This window comes from Bos mutus, chromosome 25, assembly GCF_027580195.1.
Source record: "Bos mutus isolate GX-2022 chromosome 25, NWIPB_WYAK_1.1, whole genome shotgun sequence".
NCBI lineage: Eukaryota > Metazoa > Chordata > Mammalia > Artiodactyla > Bovidae > Bos > Bos mutus.
Window position 1 is genome coordinate 24,978,077 of NC_091641.1, and position 20,059 is coordinate 24,998,135.

Below are 20,059 nucleotides of genomic sequence, written 5' to 3' on the forward strand. Positions count from 1 at the left end.
TCTGTGACCCCATTCTAGTCAACAAGGTTGTGGCTTCCGTTAACGCTCTTTAATGGGTGAAAGTTTGCCTGATTTAACCTTTGGCATTTCACCATTTCACCTTCTTTCTGACCAGATACAGCCATTTGGAAAACAAGAGGGTAAAACGTTCACCGGCCAAGGGTCATGGGAAAAGACGCTTCAGAAGGAGCTCCGGGCGTTGACAGTATCATGGGCAGAGGTACCATAAAAACTCTGGACTCGCTCCTGGCATACTTCTTGTCACAAGGGGAAAATAAATCCCTTTATTGCTAAACCACTGTCCTATGTCAGTGCTGGGCACCTGGACGCAGTCCCTACCCAGCAGACCTGATCTGGAAATCACCGTGCCGTTTATTTAATAGTTGGAGAAATTGAGGTGCAAAGGAATGAATAAACTCCCTCCTAATCATACTCTCATTAAATGGCAGGACTGGACTAATAATAGAACTCTTTCCTTCTCCCCACACCAATGATAATTACTCGTATTGGGAATCTGCCTGCTAATGCAGGGGACATGGGTTCAATCCCTAGTCCAGGAAGATGCCACATGCCGTGCAGCAACTGAGCCTGTGCACCAGAACTAGAGAGCTGTGCCCCCCGGCTGCAACTAGAGAAAGCCTGAACACACCTACAAAGACCCAGCGCAGCTGCAAAAAAAAGTTCCTTGTAAAAAACAATAAATGATAACTATCAGTAACAGTACCTGCAGGCCAACTACTTTAAATAGAATATATTGTTTGATTTTCAATATCACCCCATGAAGTAAGTACTGTAATAAACCCTATTTTGTAACTAAGAAAACTGAGGCCCAAAAAGGTAATTTGCTTAAGGCCACAAAACCAGCAAGTAGAAGAACTCAGGATCAAACCGAAGTCTGTCTGGTCCCAAAGCACAGTGCCTTAATTACTTCACCCTGGTCGTTTCCTGTAAGCAGATGCTGATGTATCATTCACTACATCCTTCATTCATAAATGAATATTTGTGAGTACCTACTATGCACCAGGCACTTCCTAGCTGCTAGCATGATCCACCAAAGGGACACTCTATCAGAAGACTGTCCATCAATTAATTGTAAATGATTTGAGAATCAGAATTAGTAAAGCGAAATGGTAGAGAAACCCAGGTTCATCTCTGGGTCCTCTATTTCCTTACTTCTCTCTGCCTTCTGGGGACTCCTCGTCCACCTAGAGGCACTAATCTTCATATTGGCCACAGAGCATCTTAAGAGGTGTGAAGGCATTTCTTTTCCCCAGTAGTTAAAGCCATTCCCTGCTCTTGTGGAAGACAGACAGAGAGCATGATTGTTTATATCCCCATGGTTTTCTCTCCCAAGTGGCAACACCAACCTCTTGAAAGATACAGGCCTTCTTAAGAAGCCTCTTAAAGAGTGAAGCTACAGGGTCGGGTGTCAGAAGGTGAGAGATGGTTTCAAGTCACGGGCCCCGACAATATGTGTTGTTACACAGAGGATGTCTTTGATTTATTCCTTGGTATTCACAGGTTTGCCTCTAGCTTCCAGCATTCCCTGGCCTCTCTCCTCTGATGCTTTTTTATTTCCTAGGCCTCTGCCTCTGATCAGACCTTCCTCACAGCACACAGCGATCCTTACAGAGCTTCCTAACTGATTTCAAAGCCTTCTTCAAGCTGATTGCCCCTATCCTCCACTATCATAATAATTCTATGATTATTCAGAAAAATTTTGATCAAGGCAATGCCACCTCACCAATACAAGTATTAGCCATGGGATGGACATGTGACCCAGCCTTCCTTCCTACGTAAAAGTGACTGGTTCATGTATAGACATGTGTCCCAAATGGGGCTGGAGAGAGGTTTCTCAATAATGACCGACAGGCCTGGAAAGAAAGGAAGATTTCCCCCGAGACCGCTGAGCTGTGTGTGTGTCTCCTGTCAAGCTCCCTGGCTGCAGAGAAGGCCTGACTAGTTGAGATGAATGAGGTGAAGCTTAAAGAGAAGCTGTCTGTGAGATAGATGGAGAAAAAGAGAGTCCAGATGGCCCTGAGCTCCTGGCTTCAGACCCAGAGGCCCTGGTTCCTGTGACTCATCCAACAAATACCTCTGAGCACCTGCTATGTGCCATGCCAGGCTCTGTACTAAAGTGCTGGAAGGTAATTCTACCTTCTCTTCTTTGTTTACCCACATCCTTCCCACAGCACAAGCCTTGGGCCTGGGTGAGCTGGCTTTCCGTCACTTGCAACCAAAAGAGTCCTAGCGAAGACACCTTGATATCTAAAGGAGAAAAAAACTCTGCATGTTTAGAATAAAACCTATTGTGATAAATTAAGGAAGTGCTGCGTCAGTTACTACACCAGAGGCCAAGAGGCAGTGGCAATGTCTGCATTGCCTTGAACAGGCTCCTTCTGCAGGACGGATGCTTTTGGTCACTGTCCACTGAAGCCTTACCTTGGGGTGAACTGAGCCAATCATGTCCAGACAAGGGTGGGTCTCCATAAGCTGGGCCAGGACCTTCATCACCCACATAAGCAGGATTCACTGGAATGAAGAGACAAGACAATTAACCCCACACTAGTTACTACTGAGCACACAATGGTCAGCAGGACCTTGTTAGTGGGCCATAACTCAGAGTTTGAAAAATACTTGTCTGGAGGGATGAATAGATGGAGCTCAGAGGGGTTTGTGTGCTAAGTTGCTTCAGTTATGTCCCACTGTTTGTGACCCCATGGACTGTAGCCCACTAGGCTCCTCTGTCCATGGGATTCTCCAGGCAAAGATACTGGAGTGAGTTGCCGTTTCCTCCTCCAAGGAATCTTCCTGACCCAGCAATCAAACCCACGTCTCTGTCTCCAGCATTGGTAGACAGGTTCTTTACCTCTAGCGCCACCTGGGAAGCTTCAGAGGAGTTTAGGACAGTGAAAATACTCGGTAGGATACCCTTATGATGGATACAAGTCATTATATATTTGTTGAAACCCATAGAATGTACCACCCAGGGTGAAACTTAATGTAAGCTAAGAACTTTGGGTGATAATGATATGTCAATGTAGGTTCAGTTGTAACAAATGTCCCACTGTGGTGGGGGACCCTGATAATGAGTGAGGCCATGCATGTGTTCCCTGGAGTAAGAAATGGCAATCCATTCCAGTGTTCTTGCTTGGAGGGTTCCAGGGACGGAGGGGCCTGGCGGGCTATGGTCCAAGGAGTCTCAGGGAGTCAGACACAACTGAGTGACTGAGCACACACGCACACACGTGTGGGGAACAGGGTAGTTGAGAACTCTGTCACCTTTTCCTCGATGTTACTGTGAACCTAAAACTTCTGTTATAAAAAAGTCCTGCTTTTAAAAATTAAACAAATTTTGTTGAGATGATTACAAAGCTTCCTTCTAGTTGTAGCCTTTTATGATGACACATGAATAAATCTGGAATTTGGCATGATTTTCTTAGGGACAGAGTCTACTTTTGACATCTACATGACAGTGTCACATTTCAATATATTTTTATTCAACTCATGATAAACAATGAAGTCTAATTCAACTCATGATAAACAATGAACTCCATAACAGAAAAATTGGAGCACATTTTGATGGAAATGTACGAAATTATACTGTGGGAGGTTCTGGAACTTCTTGCCAAGGATCAGTTCCCAGCTTTGCTGCTTTATTAACTGTGTGCTCTCTGGCATATGTTACTTAATAGTCTGAGTTTCAATATCTTAGTCTGTAAATCAGGATAATAATAGGCCTTCACATAGGATTGTTGGGGAAACTGAAGCAGTTAATTTTTGTTGGGGAAACTGAGTCAGTTAATATGTGTAACTGATATAACTATGTATAAAAGTGCTTGAAACAAATCCCAGAACACCACAAACTCTTAATACATCCTATTGTGGCAAATCAGTTGGTTTTCAGCAAACATGACACTTCCTCCACTTTGGACACCTCCACTGAGGTTGGACTGGTCATGTGACTTGCCCCTACCCGTGGAACACAGCAGAAACGACAGTTTGCTAGTTCCAAACCAAGGACTCAGAGACATCACATGTTTCTGCTCGCCACTTTGTGTGTTTCCAGCTTATGCCATGGGATGAAAATGGCCCAGGTTAGTTCACTGGGTCAAGAAGGACACTATGCCTAGACAGAGTCTGTGAACTCAAATCAGACACAACCAAACCCAATGTCGTTCAGTTAAACTCCAAGCAAACCCACAGATGTATGGGTGAGAAATAAATGATGCTTATTGTGCAACACTGGGTTTTAGAGTTGTTTGTTACGCAGCATTCCTGTGGCAACAGCTAACTGGTACATCCCTTACAGCTATTGCTTTTAATTCAGTTAGCATTGCTCAAGCACCTACTGTGTGCCAAGCATTAGGAAAATCACATGGAGCCTTGGAAGATACATGGATGAAATGGGTTCTCCTTAAGAAGTGCATAGTCTAACAAGATGGTATAGCCCTGGACAAGAGAATGCTGGGGCTACAACCTTGGTCCTAAAAGGAGCCCAGAGAATGAAGCCACACTTTATGTGGCCACTTTTAAAAATAGCTTTTTAATTCCAGTGTTCTGTGGAGCTTGGTGGTCAGCAATCCATATTTTCCCTGCTTCTACCCAGCAGTAAAGTGGAGTCAGAGAGATTGGCTGATACAGGCTCTTTTGATTTAGTAGCTAGGCAACTTTGAGCACGTTTCTCTCTGAACCTCAGTTTTCCCTTCTGTAAACAGGGAGAACAGTAGTGTCTGCTGCAGAGAAAACAAGATTGTAAAAGTAAAGTGCTTAGCAGAGTCTGCAGAGCATGGGAAACACTCCCAACCAGTTATTAGCTCTGCTTGCATTAGAGGGGGCAGTGTTTCTCAATCCATTTTTTTTTCATTACCAGCCGCCTAAGGAGTCTTTTAAGATATTTCTTCCTCATTGCCCTTCCTCACGACATTATTGATTTATTTATTTTTGGCTGCACTGGGTCTTCGTTGCTGCTGTAGTTGGCTTTCTATAGTTGTGGCAAGTGGGGGCTGCTCCAGTTGCCATCTGCAGGCTTCTCATTGCAGTGGCTTCTTTTGTGGTGGAGCGTGGGCTCCAGGTGCATGGGTTTCAGTACTGTGGCACCTGGGCTTAGTTGCCAGTGGAATGTGGGATCTTCACGGACCAGGGATTGAACCTGTGTCTCTTGTACTGGCAGGTGGATTCTTAAACACTGGACCAACAGGGAAGTCCCCCCGTGACATTTTAATACCATAGTTATACTGTATAACCACGTGTTTGTGTATCTTCTTTATACATAAAAAGAGGAAGGTTGTTTTCTGGCCTTTTCAATACATTTTCACCCCTTGAGATACATATGCCCCACTGAGAATGCCTGGTATGAAGGTTTGGAATAGCCCAGCTGAATGTTTTCTCTGCAAATGTGTAACAGTCCGCATTTTTCCTGAGTGTGTGGCAACGCATCCCATCTCCTCCTCCCCGTCTTCTTCAATCTCTTCCCTACCAGTCAGGGCTGAGCGGTCTTTCATCTGCAGCAACCAGCACTTGGACCCCATGCTCTGTTCAAGGCTGAGCACTCCCTTCTCCAGCTCTGAATTCCTATAACATCGACTTGTGCCACGAGCTGGCCTTCTCTATCAGAAAAGTCCCCCTTTTTCCTCTCAGAAGACTGGTAGAATCATCTTTACCTCCCAGAGCTAAACCTTTACACACAGCAGATTCTGAGAATGATGTGATTTTTCACATATTATCCATCTGTTTGCTCATTTTCTTTAGTCTTCATGTGCTCTTGTCACCTCCTCACCTAGGCTTTAAGTACCATGAGGACAGAGCTGCTTCTAACTCTCCATGTCCCTAGCAGGTTCCAAAAATACAAATGCTGACCATCTGAACACCTTTAGGAGGGGCTTAACTAAAGCTGCCCAGTGGCAGCCATGCAAACTGAATCTAGTCTACGAGTTGTTTTGTTTGCTCAGCACAGGAATTTTATTTATTCATTTTAAAAGTTATTTTGAAACATGTAAAAACCCAGATTTCTGGCTTCTCTAGAAAAATCTGAGGATATGGCCACACTAAGACCATCTTTCTCACATAACCACCATGGGCTTGAACCTGACCATCAGCCTCCATACATGGGCACCACTCCTGCCCAACATGCTCAGATAAATGATGACACTGCTTCTCTTCTCTACACCCTCAGGGTTCAGCCCTTGTAAAGTGGGTGTTTGAAGGAGGAGGGGGTAAACCACTTCCCTCACTGATCTTTAATGACTGGTCCCAAGCCCATTGAATTTTATGTTCTTCCCAGGAAATGATCCTCTTCTTAACAAATGCTTACCATAGCCATTGCCAGGAGCACCTGGATACGGATTTGCCATCCCCACAGATTTCATTTCAATGCTTTCAGGATAATCAACACCTTCTCTCCCAAGGACGCCCAAGGGGCTGACATCCTCATAGTGAAACGGGGGCTGGACTGAAGATGTTCTGCTGAGCATTCTGCAATCCCAAAATGATGAATCAGTATTCATCTGGTAGCACAGTAAGGACAGTCATCCATCCATCCATCCACCCATCCATTCATTCCACTGAATGCCAGCCATGCATGGGAGAGGGGAAGAGAACACAAAGACAAAGACATGGGTTGTTGACCCTCAAGGAACTCTCCATACAGTCTGGTCGAGCTTCTTAAACACAACCATAAGCAATTACAATACAAGTAGCAACTGGTGAATATAAGAAGTCAGGTCCAATGAGTTCACAGGAAAGAGAAAATTTGGGCTGAGAGTTTGAAGGGAAATCTACATGGAAAAGAGCCATCTGCCCTGGGATTGGAAGGATAAATCCATACATAAAGAGTTAGGAGTAGGGCATCCAAAGATGAAGAACAGCACAAGTAAAGTGCTGACCAGAGAGTGCTGAACATATAAAAGGAATGCTATGGAAGTCAATTAACCTGGAGCAAAGATTCTCAATTTTATGTGTATATCAATTCCCAGGCCTCACCCCCAACAACTAAATAGAAGCTTTGAAAGTTGGGCCCAGGTATTTGTATGATTTTTAAGGCCCCCAGGTAGTTAGGTAATTATAAGCATCAGCCAAGGTTAAGAACCACTGACCTACAGTATGGGGTTGAGGTAGGGAGAGGATGGGCTTCCCAGGTGTCTCAGTGGTAAAGAACCTGCCTACCAGTGCAGGAGATGTGGGTTTGATCCCTGGGTTGGGGAGATTCCCTGGACAAGAAATAGCAACCCACTCCAGTATTCTTGCCTGGGAAATCCTATGGACAGAGGAGCCTGGCAGGCTAGAGTCCATGGGGTCGCAAAAGAGTCAGACACGACTTAGCAACTAAACAACAACAACAGGGAGGGGATAGCAGAAGCGGGAGGAGGCCAGTCAGCCTGGGCTCTGGCTGGCATCTTACATTGGCCCAGCACATCCTCATTCTTAGGATATCGTAAGTGAAGTGGCGGAGTCTTTCTCCCAAAGATTATGGAGAACTATGGAGGGTAATAAACAAGGGAGTGACAGGTCAAAGGTATATTTTCAATAATGAATCAGGCAGTGGGGGATAAGACCAAGGAGGACATTTTGACCTAGTCCTTTTAATCCTCCTATTTAGGTTCTGAAGACATTTGATCCCACTACACACCCAAATCCCATATTTTTGTTTCTGGTTGTTCAGTCACTAAGTCATGTCTAACTGTTTGCAACCCTATGGACTGCAGCATTCCAGGCTTTCCTATCCTTTATTATCTCCCAGAGCTTGCTCAGATTCATGTCCACTGAGACGGTGATGCCATCCAACCATCTCATCCTCTGTCACCCCTTGTCCTCCTGTCCTCAATCTATCCCAGCATAAGGGTCTTTTCCAGTGAGTCGGCTCTTCACACCAGGTGGCCAAAGTATTGGAGTTTCAGCTTCAGCATCAGTTCTTCCAATGAATATTTAGGGTTGATTTTCTTTAGGATTGACTGGTTAGATCTCCCTGCAGTCCAAGGGACTCTCATGAGTCTTCTCCAACACCACAGTTCAAAAGCATCAATTCTTTGGCATTCATCCTTCTTTATGGTCCAACTCTCACATCCATACATGCCTACTGGAAAAACCATAGCTTTGACTAGATGGACCTTTGTCAGCAAAGAAATGTCTTTGCTTTTTAATATTCTGTCTAGGTTTGTCATAGCTTTCCTTCCAAGGACCAAGTGTCTTTTAATTTCGTAGCTGCAGCCAGAATCTGCAGTGATTTTGGAGTCCAAGAAAATAAAATCTGTCACTATTTTCACTTTTTCCCCTTCTATTTGCCAGGAAGTGATGGGACCAGATGCGATGATCTTAGGTTTTTGAATGTTGAATATATTTTTAAAGTAATTATTGAATTTGTTACAATATTGCTTCTGGGTTTTTTTTTATATTTTGGTTTTTGGGCCTCTTCATCAAGAGGCTCATTGGTTCATCTTCGCTTTCTGCCATAAGGGTGGTGTCATCTGCATATCTGAGGTTGTTGATATTTCTCCTGGCAATCTTGATTCCAGCTTGTGCTTCATCCAGCCCAGCGTTTCTCATGATGTACTCTGCATAGAAGTTAAATAAGCAGGGTGACAACATACAGCCTTGACGTACTCCTTTCCTGATTTGGAACCAGTCCCTTGTTCCATGTCTGGTTCTAACTGTTGCTTCTTGACCTGCATACAGGTTTCTCAGGAGAAGGTAATCTGGTATTCCCATCTCTTTAAGAATTTTCCACACTGTACTGTGAGCCACACAGTCAAAGGCTTTAGCATAGTCAATGAAGCAGAAGTAAATGTTTTTCTAGAATTCCCTTGCTTTTTTTGGATTCAACGGATGTTGGCAATTTGATCTCTGGTTCTTCTGCCTTTTCTAAATCCAGCTTGTACATCTGGAAGCTCTCGGTTCACATACTGTTGAAGCCTATCCTGAAGGATTTATGTTGAATTCATAAATATTACTAGTAGAAATAGTACATACAAAATAAAACTCACATTGGTTAGAATTTCACATAGTAAATTTGTTACAGGTCAAAAATAGCCTGAAAAATAAATAAATAATCACATGCTGTTGGCAATATGAACGTTGAGAAACTTAACGCAGGAAAAATTAGATTTGGTAGAACTGTCACCCAAGGTTAACACTGTTAATGGCCCAAACTGTACCTAATAAAATTTGTCAATGACTAAAACTGTTGGAAGATTAAAATCTTTTTGACAAAATTTAGATCTACAGAATCTGAATCAGGAAAAATTAGACTTAAAGAAACTTCCTTAGAGGAATCCTAACAATGGCAAAAACTATAATCAATAAAACTTGATGAAAGCAACAGCAATGGAGAAGATCAAGGAGCCAAATCTGCTCTACACATGGAAAGTGGTCAATTCTGGCAATAATTTCAGCAAAATAAAGATGAAAGTAGAAAAAGTCAGAAGTGGCTCAATCACCTTGTATAAAAATAATTGAGTTAAATGGATTCCATGGTAGATTTTTCAAAAGATTTTCTTGATTAAAGTGCATTCCTGTTGATATAGTTCTGGTTAAAAGGTTTGGGTTCATAATTATCACCTTAACCCTAATCTCATTGGCGAAGTAGCAGGGTCAAAACAGTGCGATCTAAATGTTTTGCAGGGACTAGGCAGGAAGAGATAAGAGACTGGGAAGGATGTTATTCAAGCAAGAAGTGATGAAAGATTATCAGTTAAGAGCATGAAGCCTCAGGCTGAGAATCCAAGGCCCAGGTGAGGTATACAGGTAGGCGTGAAAGTTTCACCATAAATCCAGATCATGGAAATCATCATTATATGTGTCCTTATCCCAATTAAGTTAAACATTAATTGACTTAATGATCTAACCTTCATCTCCCATCCCCACTGGAAGGAGATTCCAGCACTTACTGCCTGGCCATTTCCGGGTCCTCTGAAGAGCCATAATCATGACCATTCTCAGCACCTGGGTAATCAGGCTCTCCCCAAAAGTTGGGAGAGTTCCGATGGTCTTCAGCACGCAGATAGTCTGGTTCTCCAAAAAAGTGTGGATGGTTAGATTGACTCTCAGCACCTGGATAATCAGGCTCTCCCAGAGAGTCTATGTATGCCTTGACTCTGGGGCTAGCATGCTCCGGATTCCTTCTGGAGCCTGGATGGTTTGAACTGGCCCTGGGGCCAGAAGAGTTCAAGTTTTCCTGAGCTCCAGGGTAGTCTGGTTCTCCCAAGGAGTCGAGATAATCTGGATTTATTCTGGAGCCTGTGTAGTTTCCACTGCCTTTGGAACCAGGAAAATCAGGATTTCGTTGAAACTGAGAGTAGTCTGGGTCTCCAGATGAGCCTGGTTGGTATGGATTCCTCCGAGATCCAATATACTCTGGTTCTGCCAAAGGTTTGGGATAGTCTGTCCCTGCAGAGTATGGATGGCTCATGGTGCCAGGGTAGTCTGGATTACTCTGAGATCCAGGATAATCTGGTTCTGCTAGAGACCCAAGATAGTCTGGACTTGTTCTGGACTCTGCTGGGTATGGGTTGCTCCTGGTGCTGGGTTCATCTGAGTTGTTCAGAGGACCTGGAGATTTCAAATACCTCTGAGTATGGTTTTGAGACCCAGAATAGTCAGGGTAATCTGGGTCTTCCTCATAAGCGCTATTCCTGTAGGCAGACATGTTTACTCTGGAGCATTAAAATGCATCTGCATTTATTCAGCAATCTCTTTCTTTATCTGAAAAACAAAAGGAAGAAAACGTCAGATTTTTTTCCCTGTCTTCCCTGCAATAATTGATGGTTACCTTGCAGTATCTGTTCTTTTTCCCTTCCTAGTTAGGTACACAACTGTCCAAAATAGAGACTATATCTCCCAGCCCCCTGTGCCTCTAGGTGCAGCCATGAGAGTGGGCAATGAGATGTGGGCAGAAGCGGTATATATTCCTTCTGGGCTGTGCTGTAAAGAGAAGGGGTATTCCTCCCTTTCTCAGTCTTCCCACTTCTGTGGACTGGAATGTGGAAATGATGGGGTGCCATTTGGACCATCTGTGGATGATGACTGCAGCCATGAAATCAAAAGATGCTTGCTCCTTGGAAGGAAAGCTATGACAAACCTAGACAGCGTATTAAAAAGCAGAGACATCACTAGGCTGACAAAGGTCCATCTAGTCAAAGCTATGGTTTTTTTCCAGTAGTCATGTATGGATGTGAAGCCTGAGGGCCAAAGAATTGATGATTTCAATTCTTGGTGCTGGAGAAGACCCTTGAGAGTCCCTTGGACTACAAGGAGGTCAAGTCAGTCAATCCTAAAAGAAATCAACCCTGAATGTTCATTGGAAAGACTGATGCTGAAACTGAAACTCCAGTACAAGGAGGGGAGAAAATTTAAAGAAAGGATTAATAGGATTTGTGGACTGACCTAATATGGGAAGGGTGAGAGCTAAGGAAAAATCAGAAATAAACTTCACAGTTTGAGCCAGCATGATTAGATTAATGGTGATACTTTTGAAAGAAGCAAGTAGACCACTTTTAAAGTTCAGCCAATGTTTACAGATTTCTCTCTATATAAAAACGAAAAGGGTTAGACTTTTTTTGAGTAATCAGAGCTAAAGAATTAACCTTCTGCCACTGTCATCTACAACCTTTTCAGCATAGCAGAAAGTTTTTCATTATTTGTGTCCCTGTCCAGCATCCACCTGTCTCTTTTGTAGTAACATTTTCCCTCTCAATTCATGTCAGCCAGGTGTAAGTGTGTGACCCAATCAGAATTATTTGCTTCTTGGCCACAGTGATTGAGTCAGAGCCAGTAAGACTCAATTCTGGGAGTTTTATCAGAAATGTTGAAAAAGAGAAGCTCTCTCTTTTGGTTGGACTTGGGACTTAGAAAGTTATAAGCCTGAAGCTGCCAGAGGTCACCAGGGAAGGAGGCCTGCCTGAGAGTAGTGCCAACAGCAAAGAGAACAGAACCAAGAGATAAACAGAGAGAAGGATCAAATGCTATGACATCGTTTAAGCACCTGAATCCAGCCATGCGTGAAGGCAGCCAGCCACTGGATGCTTGAGTCATTACATTCTCCTTTTGACTTACAATTGTTTGAGTTGGGTTTTTCTCGTACAGAAATGAAAGAGAATTTCAACGAATATGCTGAGTTTTACCAACAGAAACATTCACACAAATTGAGTGCTAGAAAGGCTAAATGCTGGGCTTTATGGCAACTTATTTTTCATTACATGGAAAATGAGCTCATTGATTTACTTATATTGTAAGACTAGAAATTAATATATATTTAAGATTTAGGATTTCTGTGCCCTACTAAAACCTTAGCTATTACTATTACATCTAACAAACTAAATGTGCCTACTAAATCTAAGAAAATAAAACCTGGTATGATACCAGCCTAAGAGAAAGAAGTATGTCCACCAAAAGGTAATGAGAGTGCTCATAGATGCTTTTCTTACATAAGAGTCAGAAATTGCAAACAAGCTAACAGTAGAATAAGTAAATGAATTGTGGCATATTCATACAATGAAACGCTATACAGCAGTAACAAAGATGGAACTTCTGTGACATGCAATGACATGGATTCATCTCACAGAGGCAATGATGATTGCAATTCAGATACAAAAGACTACAGACTGTATAACATTTATACAAAGTTCAAGAGCAGGCAAACTAAATAATGGAACTAGAAGTCAGAATAGCGATTACCTTGGGGAAGGGAGGAGACGGGAAACAAGATGAGTGAGCAAGCCTCTGGGATTCTAGAAATGTCCTCCTCTTGATCTGGGTGGTGGCTACATGGTGGCATGTGTGTGCACATCAAGGACACATAAGAACTGTGTGGGTGCGTGCATGCTTGGTTGCTCAGTTGTGTCCAACTCTTTGCAACCTCATGGACTGTAGTAAGAACTGTGTACCTCTCTATAAATATACAACCTCTTACTCTTAAAAAGAAAAAGAAAATGAGAAAGCTCTAAACCAGAAACCATAACGTGAAACTTTCTATTTCCCCTTCTATTTCCTTCTAATTATACTAGCTGAAAATAAATGAATGGCTCTAGCTCACAAACATTACCGGTTTTCTCACATATGCATCACAGAACATCTGAGTGGATGAAAGCAAAAACTAGGCGAGGACAGGACACGTTATCTGAATTGAATCATCTGTTGTCAGTTCAGTTCAGTCCCTCAGTCATGTCCAACTCTTTGTGACCCCATGAACTGCAACAAGCCCCGCCCCCCTGCCAATCAGCAATGCCCAGAGCCTGCTCAAACTCATGCCCATCGGGTCGGTGATGCCATCCAAATAACTCACCCTCTGTCTTCCCCTTCTTCTTCCCCTTCTCCTCCTGTCTTCAGTCTTTCCCAGCATCAGGGTCTTTTCAAATGAGTCAGTTCTTTGCATCAGGTGGCCAAAGTATTGGAGTTTCAGCTTCAGCATCAGTCCTTCCAATGAATATTCAGGACTGATTTCTTTAGGATGGACTGGTTGGATATCCTTGCAGTCCAAGAGACTCTCAAGAGTCTTCTCCAACACCACAGTTCAAAAGCATCAATTCTTCAGTGCCCAGTTTTCTTTATGGTCCAACTCTCACATCCGTACATGACCACTGGAAAAACCATAGCCTTGACTAGACGGACCTTTGTTGGCAAAGTAACGTCTGTTTTTTAATATGCTGTCTAGGTTGGTCATAGCTTTTCTTCCAAGGAGCAATCGTCTTTTAATTTCGTGGCTGCAGTCACCATCTGCAGTGATTTTGGAACCCAGGAAAATAAAGTCTCTCACTGTTTCCATTGTTTCCCCAACTATTTGCCATGAAGTGATGGGACCGGATGCCATGATCTTAGTTTTCTAAATTGAGTTTTAAGCCAACTTTTTCACTTTCCTCTTTCACTTTCATCAAGAAATTCTTCAGTTCTTCTTTGCTTTCTGCCATAAGGGTGGTGTCATCTGCATATCTGAGGTTATTGATATTTCTCCCAGCAATCTTGATCCCAGCTTGTGCTTCATCCATCCCAGCATTTCTCATGATGTACTCTTCATATAAGTTAAATAAGCAAGGTGACAACATACAGCCTTGATGTACTCCTTTCCCAACTTAGAACCAGTCCATTGTTCCATGTCCAGTTCTAACAGTGGCTTCTTGACCTGCATATAGATTTCTCGGGAGGCAAGTCAGGTGGTCTGGTATTCCCATCTCTTGAAGATTTTTCCACAGTTTGTTGTAATCCACACAGTCAAAGGCTTTGACATAGTCAATAAAGCAGAAGTAGATGTTTTGCTGGAACTCTCTTGCTTTTTCGATTATCCAGTGGAGGTTGGTAATTTGATCTCTGGTTCTTCTGCCTTTTCTAAATTCAGCTTTAGAAATATCTGGAAGGTCTTGGTTTACGTACTGTTGAAGCCTCACTTGAAGGATTTTGAGCATTACTTTGCTAGCATGTGAGATGAATGCAGTTGTGCGGTAGTTTGAACATTATTTGGCATTGCCTTTCTTTGGGATTGGAATGAAAACTGACCTTTTCCAGTCCTGTGGCCACTGCTGAGTTTTCCAAATTTGCTGGCATATTGAGTGCAGCACTTTCACAGCATCATCTTTCAGGATTTGGAATAGCTCAACTGGAATTCCATCACCTCCACTAGCTTTGTTCGTAGTGATGCTTCCTAAGGCCCACTTGACTTCACATTCCAGGATGTCTGGCTCTAAGCGAGTGATCACACCATCATGGTTATCTGGATCATGAAGATCTTTTTTTGTACAGTTCTTCTGTGTATTCTTGCCATCTCTTCTTAATATCTTCTGCTTCTGTTAGGTCAACACCATTCCTGTCCTTTATTGTGCCCATCTTTGCATGAAATTGTCCCTTGGTATCTCTAATTTTCTTGAAGAGATCTCTAGTCCTTTCTATTCTATTGTTTTCTTCTATTTCTTTGCATTGATTACCAAGGAAGGCTTTCTTACCTCTCCTTGCTATTCTTTGGAACTCTGCATTCAGACAAGTATATCTTTCCTTTTCTCCTTTACCTTTTGCTTCTCTTCTTTTCTCAGCTATTTGTAAGGCCTGCTCAAGCATTTTGTGTTCTTGCATTTCTTTTTCTTGGGGATGGTCTTGATCACTGCCTCCTGTACAATGTCACGAACCTCCAACCATAGTTCGTCAGGCACTCTGTCTATCAGATCTAACCCATTGAGTCTGTTTGTCACTCCCACTACATAATCATAAGAGATTTGACTATGTGATGCTGTGCAATGAAATGGTTAGGAATCAAGCCCTTGGCATCGGGTTTAGTTTCTATCTGCTAGCTGTGTGGACTTGGGCAAATCACTTAATCTCTTTGATTCTATTTGCTCATCTATCCAATGCTGACTAATAATGCCTCATAGAGTTGGAAGGAGTGAACAATATGGGGCACATAAAGAACTGGCATCAAGGAAACATTCACTGAATAGAAGATATTATTTACCACTATTTTGATTTATGTGTAATGAAAACCCTGGCAGGTTTCACAAGAAAGAAGGCTTGGTGGACAACAAAAGTTCATTCCATGGATGGACCTAGAGATTATCATACTAAGTGAAGTAAGTCAAACAGAGACAGACAAATGTGATGTTACTTACATGTGGAATCTAAAAAAAAAAAAAATGATACAAAGGAACTTATTTGCAAAACAGAAACAGACCCACAGATACAGAGAAATTTATGGTTACCAAAGGGGAAAGGTATGGGGGAAAGATAAACTAGGAGTTGGGATTGGCAGATACAAAATACTATGTATAAAATAGATAAATGACAAGGTCTTACTGTATAGCACAGGGAACTATGTTAATATCTTTATAATAAGCTACATGGAATTCCCTGGTGGCTCAGATGGTAAAAGAGTCTGCCTTCAATGCGGGAGACCCGAGTTTGATCCCTGGACCCAAGGAGACCCTCTGGGGAAGAAAATGGCAACCCACTCCAGTATTCTTGCCTGGTACATCCCATGGATGAGGGGGCCTGGTGGGCTACAGTCCATAGGGTCGCAAAGAGTCAGACACAACTGAGCAACTCCACTTTATTCATTATATGTACAGGCTACATATAGTTGAAAAGAATCTGAAACAGAATATGTGTGTGTGTGTGTGTGTGAGACCAACCTAGACAACATATTAAAAAGCAGAGACATTACTTTGCCAGCAAAGGTCCATCTAGTCAAGGCTATGGTTTTTCCAGTGGTCATGTATGGATGTGAGAGTTGGACTATAAAGAAAGCTGAGCACAGAAGAATTGATGCATTTGAAATGTGGTGTTGGAGAAGACTCTTGAGAGTCCCTTGGACTGCAAGGAGATCCAACCTGTATATCCTAAAGGAAATCAGTCCTGATTATTCATTGGAAGGACTGATGCTGAAAGCTGAAACTTCAATACTTTGGCCACCCGATGCAAGAACTGACTCATTTGAAAAGACCCTGATGCTGGGGAAGATTGAGGGCAGGAGGAGAAGGGGACGACAGAGGATGAGATGATTGGGTGGCATCACTGACTCAATGGACATGAGTTTGAATAAACTCCAGGAGTTGGTGATGGACAGGGAGGCCTGGTGTGCTGCAGTCCATGGAGTCGCAAAGAGTTGGACATGACTGAGCGACGGAACTGAACTGATGTGTGTGTGTGTGTGTGTGTGTATGAATTCATATATAGAAACTAATAAAATGTTGTAAAGCAACTTATACATCAATTTTTAAAAATTCAGGCATTCAACTAGGACATTTTTAAAAATAGAAATCCTTTATAATAAAGTAGAAGGAAAAGAAATTCTAGCAAATTCCTCAGTTGACATAGTGACTGTAAATGAGAACTAAATTTTGGTGTGAGCTTCTTTTCAGTGCAGACTGAAAGAGAATCATACAAGTTATGTGATACTCATTTCTTGGGAAAAAAAGGAAGTATGTCAGTTTTTCAAGAAGTCCATGCTTCTCCCCAGGATGAATTTCTGGAAAAAAAAAAATGTGTCAGGAGGACCTTCTAAAGGGATCAGATGACCACAAAATACAGCTCAGGGTCACCAGCAAAGAGCTCAGACCCTCCAGCAACTCCAGGATGAGCTGCTGGGGCTGGGGGTGGGGAGAGTTGGGGGGAGCTCTGGAGTCCCTGCAGGTCACTGTGAGATGAGCAACCCCCTTCCATAAAGGCAGTGGCATTGGGCTATTTTTGTTAGCATGTGTTACTTCCAACCAAAAGAATTTAAGAGTCAAAAACACAACCTTTTAGTGCCTGTCTGCTGCCATGGCAACCAGTGACATTTCAGATGGAGACCCACTCTTCACCCATAGACTGCGTGACTAAATGGGGCACAACCCACCCCCAATAACCCATAATAGCATTTCATGGGCAAGAGATAAACTTTCAGGAGTTAAGCCATTGAGATTTTGAGTTTGTTTCTTAATGCAGCAGAGTCTAGCCTAGCCTGACAATACAAGATCATTTAGAATCTTTGACAAATATATCTTTGTTTATTATATGAATACATATATTTGTGAATATATTCATGAATGAATGAACTGTTGGCTGATCACATATAACATCCGTCTACTTATCTATCAATCATTCACTTATTTACCTGTTTATCTCTGTGTGTTTGTGCATATGTATTGTATGAACATACTTATTCATACAACACATACATTTAATATATGTATTCATGAATGTATTTATGAATATGTAATATATGTATTCATGAATGTATTTATGAATATGTAAGTTCATGAATATATTCATATAACACAAATATGGATAGATAGACACTATATGTGATCAGCCAATAATGAGTTTCAATCTGCTGGTACAATTCTCTGTTCTACTGACGTCATTTGACAGGAGTTTGTCAGTGTGCTTGTCTTTTTCACAGACCAGGCACCAATGTGCTGTAACCTCAAATCCCTAAGGAAGCAAAGAGATAAGCCACAGAAAATGACTCAAAGGAAAGAGAGAGGAGGAAATAACTATAAGGAAATAGTCTTGAGCTGACAGGGAAATTAAGTGGGAGTGGTCTTCTGAGAAATTTACTCATAGTTTCCTACTGACTATTAGAGGTACAAACATCTTGTCTTTTCCAAGGAAAAATTTCTCTTTGTGCCTTGGAAGAAGCTCAAATACATATACATTTTCCTTTTTATTGAAATATAGTTGATGTAGTTATAGTTATGTAAGTTACAGGTGTACAATTTTAATTGTTATACTGCATTTATAGTTATTATAAAATATGGGTTTTAGATTTTATAGAGTATATTATATATTTTTTTGCCTCTAAGTTTTGTTGCTCTAGTATCTTCCCAATAAGGGCCATTGATTCATCAATTCTGAGTCCTCTTTTTGACATCTATTTAGGTTTTCCTACTTCACTATTTCATTGGTTTTCAGTCACATTCCCACACAATTATATGTCTTTTGAATCTGTTAATTGCAGTCTCCCTATTTGATCTTGCAAGTCTCCTGATTTGAATGGATGATCATAACAACCTTGCATTTAGCTAGTCCAATAATGTTCAAAGGATAAACTAAATCCTAGAATCTTGATAAGGTCACAGGCAGGCTATGTATTTGGATCTCTACTGCCTCTTATATTTCCCAGACTTAAACCAGCATAAGCCACAGCAAGTCACCCACGATCTTTGTTCTGCAGCCACCAAAATGACCTCACAAAACAGTGACATGGAGTCATTAAGGCCAAGCTTTACGTGTAATGAGAAAAAATGGAAACAATCCAAAAACCCATCAACAAGGGATGGATCAAATCGGTGACAGCACACCTGCATAATGGAATATCGTGGAGCTAAAAAGGAATGCTCTAGATCTCCATGTTCCAGCAGAAGACAGCCAGCTTTGTACGGCTCTTCTCTCTAATCTCCTTTTCCCATCTCCTGCCCAACCCCACGCTAGAATCACGAGGCAGTCGTAAACTGCACAAAGGTTAATTTTGCTAATAAGGCCAGTTATTACCTGAAAGACAAGGGAAGAGAGGACAGAGCCTTGTAAAAGTTAACTTGACCACCACCAAATGCAGGACATCACCCCATTAGGGGCAAAATGAGGCCACAAATTCTCATTTCAGCTGCATGTTCTGTCTTCTAATGAGGTGAATTTTGTTGTTTAAACACAAGACAAACTTTCAACCTAAATGAAACTGACGTGCTTATAAATGGTATATAGTACATACAAATTTAAGATCCCCAAAGTTATTAAAAAGTGAGTCTGTAGAAATTTTTAATTAGTTCCAAAGAGCCACGATCATTTTGATTTAGATCAACCGAATTTTTCAGGTTTTTATTTTTTGGGGCGGTGGTGGGGTGCTACATTTTATTTTGCTAACTAAAGACATTAAAAGCAACAACAGCTACCATGACCTACGATCACTGTTATTTCATAAAACATTGTATAGACAGTTTTTAAAAGGAAAAAAATCCCAATCTAAAAAGGAAGAACAGTCCATTTCATCGAATAGATTAACCTTCTTAAAAACTTACATCTCTATCCTCGTTTTTCTCACTTTGTCCCAAACGAGTGCAAATTTCACACACAGCGACTTGGCGTGCAGATGCTGTTGGAACTACAGGGTCGGATGGATGTGTGTTTTCTCTCCCACTGGCTGTTGATAGAAGCTGGATCCGGGACGATTTCCAGAAGGTTATAGTCCTTAACGTGAGTCTGAAGTCTGAAAATTCCCAGCTGCTGACTGCAGGCCATATATCCTGAAAATCAGATGACACAGGACTTTGACTTCTATAAGAGATGGTGTCACACCACACCCCTTACCGGTGCCTGTGAAGGAAGGACACGCTAGTCCAATGCCTTCTTATTTTCTTTCCTCTTACGACTTTTAAAAAATGGACAACAATCAAGTACAGAGAGCGAAAGAATAAATACTACCAGATACTAATCTTTTTCATGTTAATTCCAGATTTGTGCTTATTTTCTCAAGGAAATAAAGCATGACTGGTAAAATGGAAACTCTCAAGCTTCCCCTCAACCCAGTTTTCCACCACTATCCCCTCCCCTTTCTCTGTCCAGAAGCCAGCACGATTCTAAATTTGGTTGGTGATTTTCCACTTCATATTGTTTA

The 20,059-nt window shown here is 41.9% G+C and overlaps 1 protein-coding gene across 2 annotated transcripts in view; it reads right to left on the reverse strand.

The window, feature by feature from the left end:
• Nucleotides 1–20,059, reverse strand: part of TMC5 (transmembrane channel like 5) — a 76,637-nt gene that overhangs the window by 47,618 nt on the left and 8,960 nt on the right. For both annotated transcript variants that reach the window (XM_070362641.1, XM_005894424.3), the window contains exons 2-5: nucleotides 19,464–19,688; nucleotides 9,882–10,695; nucleotides 6,314–6,474; nucleotides 2,443–2,532 (exon numbers count right to left, since the gene is read on the reverse strand). In XM_070362641.1, the coding sequence (XP_070218742.1) occupies nucleotides 2,443–2,532; nucleotides 6,314–6,474; nucleotides 9,882–10,639 (1,009 nt within the window). In that variant the 5' untranslated portion in view covers nucleotides 10,640–10,695; nucleotides 19,464–19,688. The remainder of the gene's footprint in view (nucleotides 1–2,442; nucleotides 2,533–6,313; nucleotides 6,475–9,881; nucleotides 10,696–19,463; nucleotides 19,689–20,059) is intronic.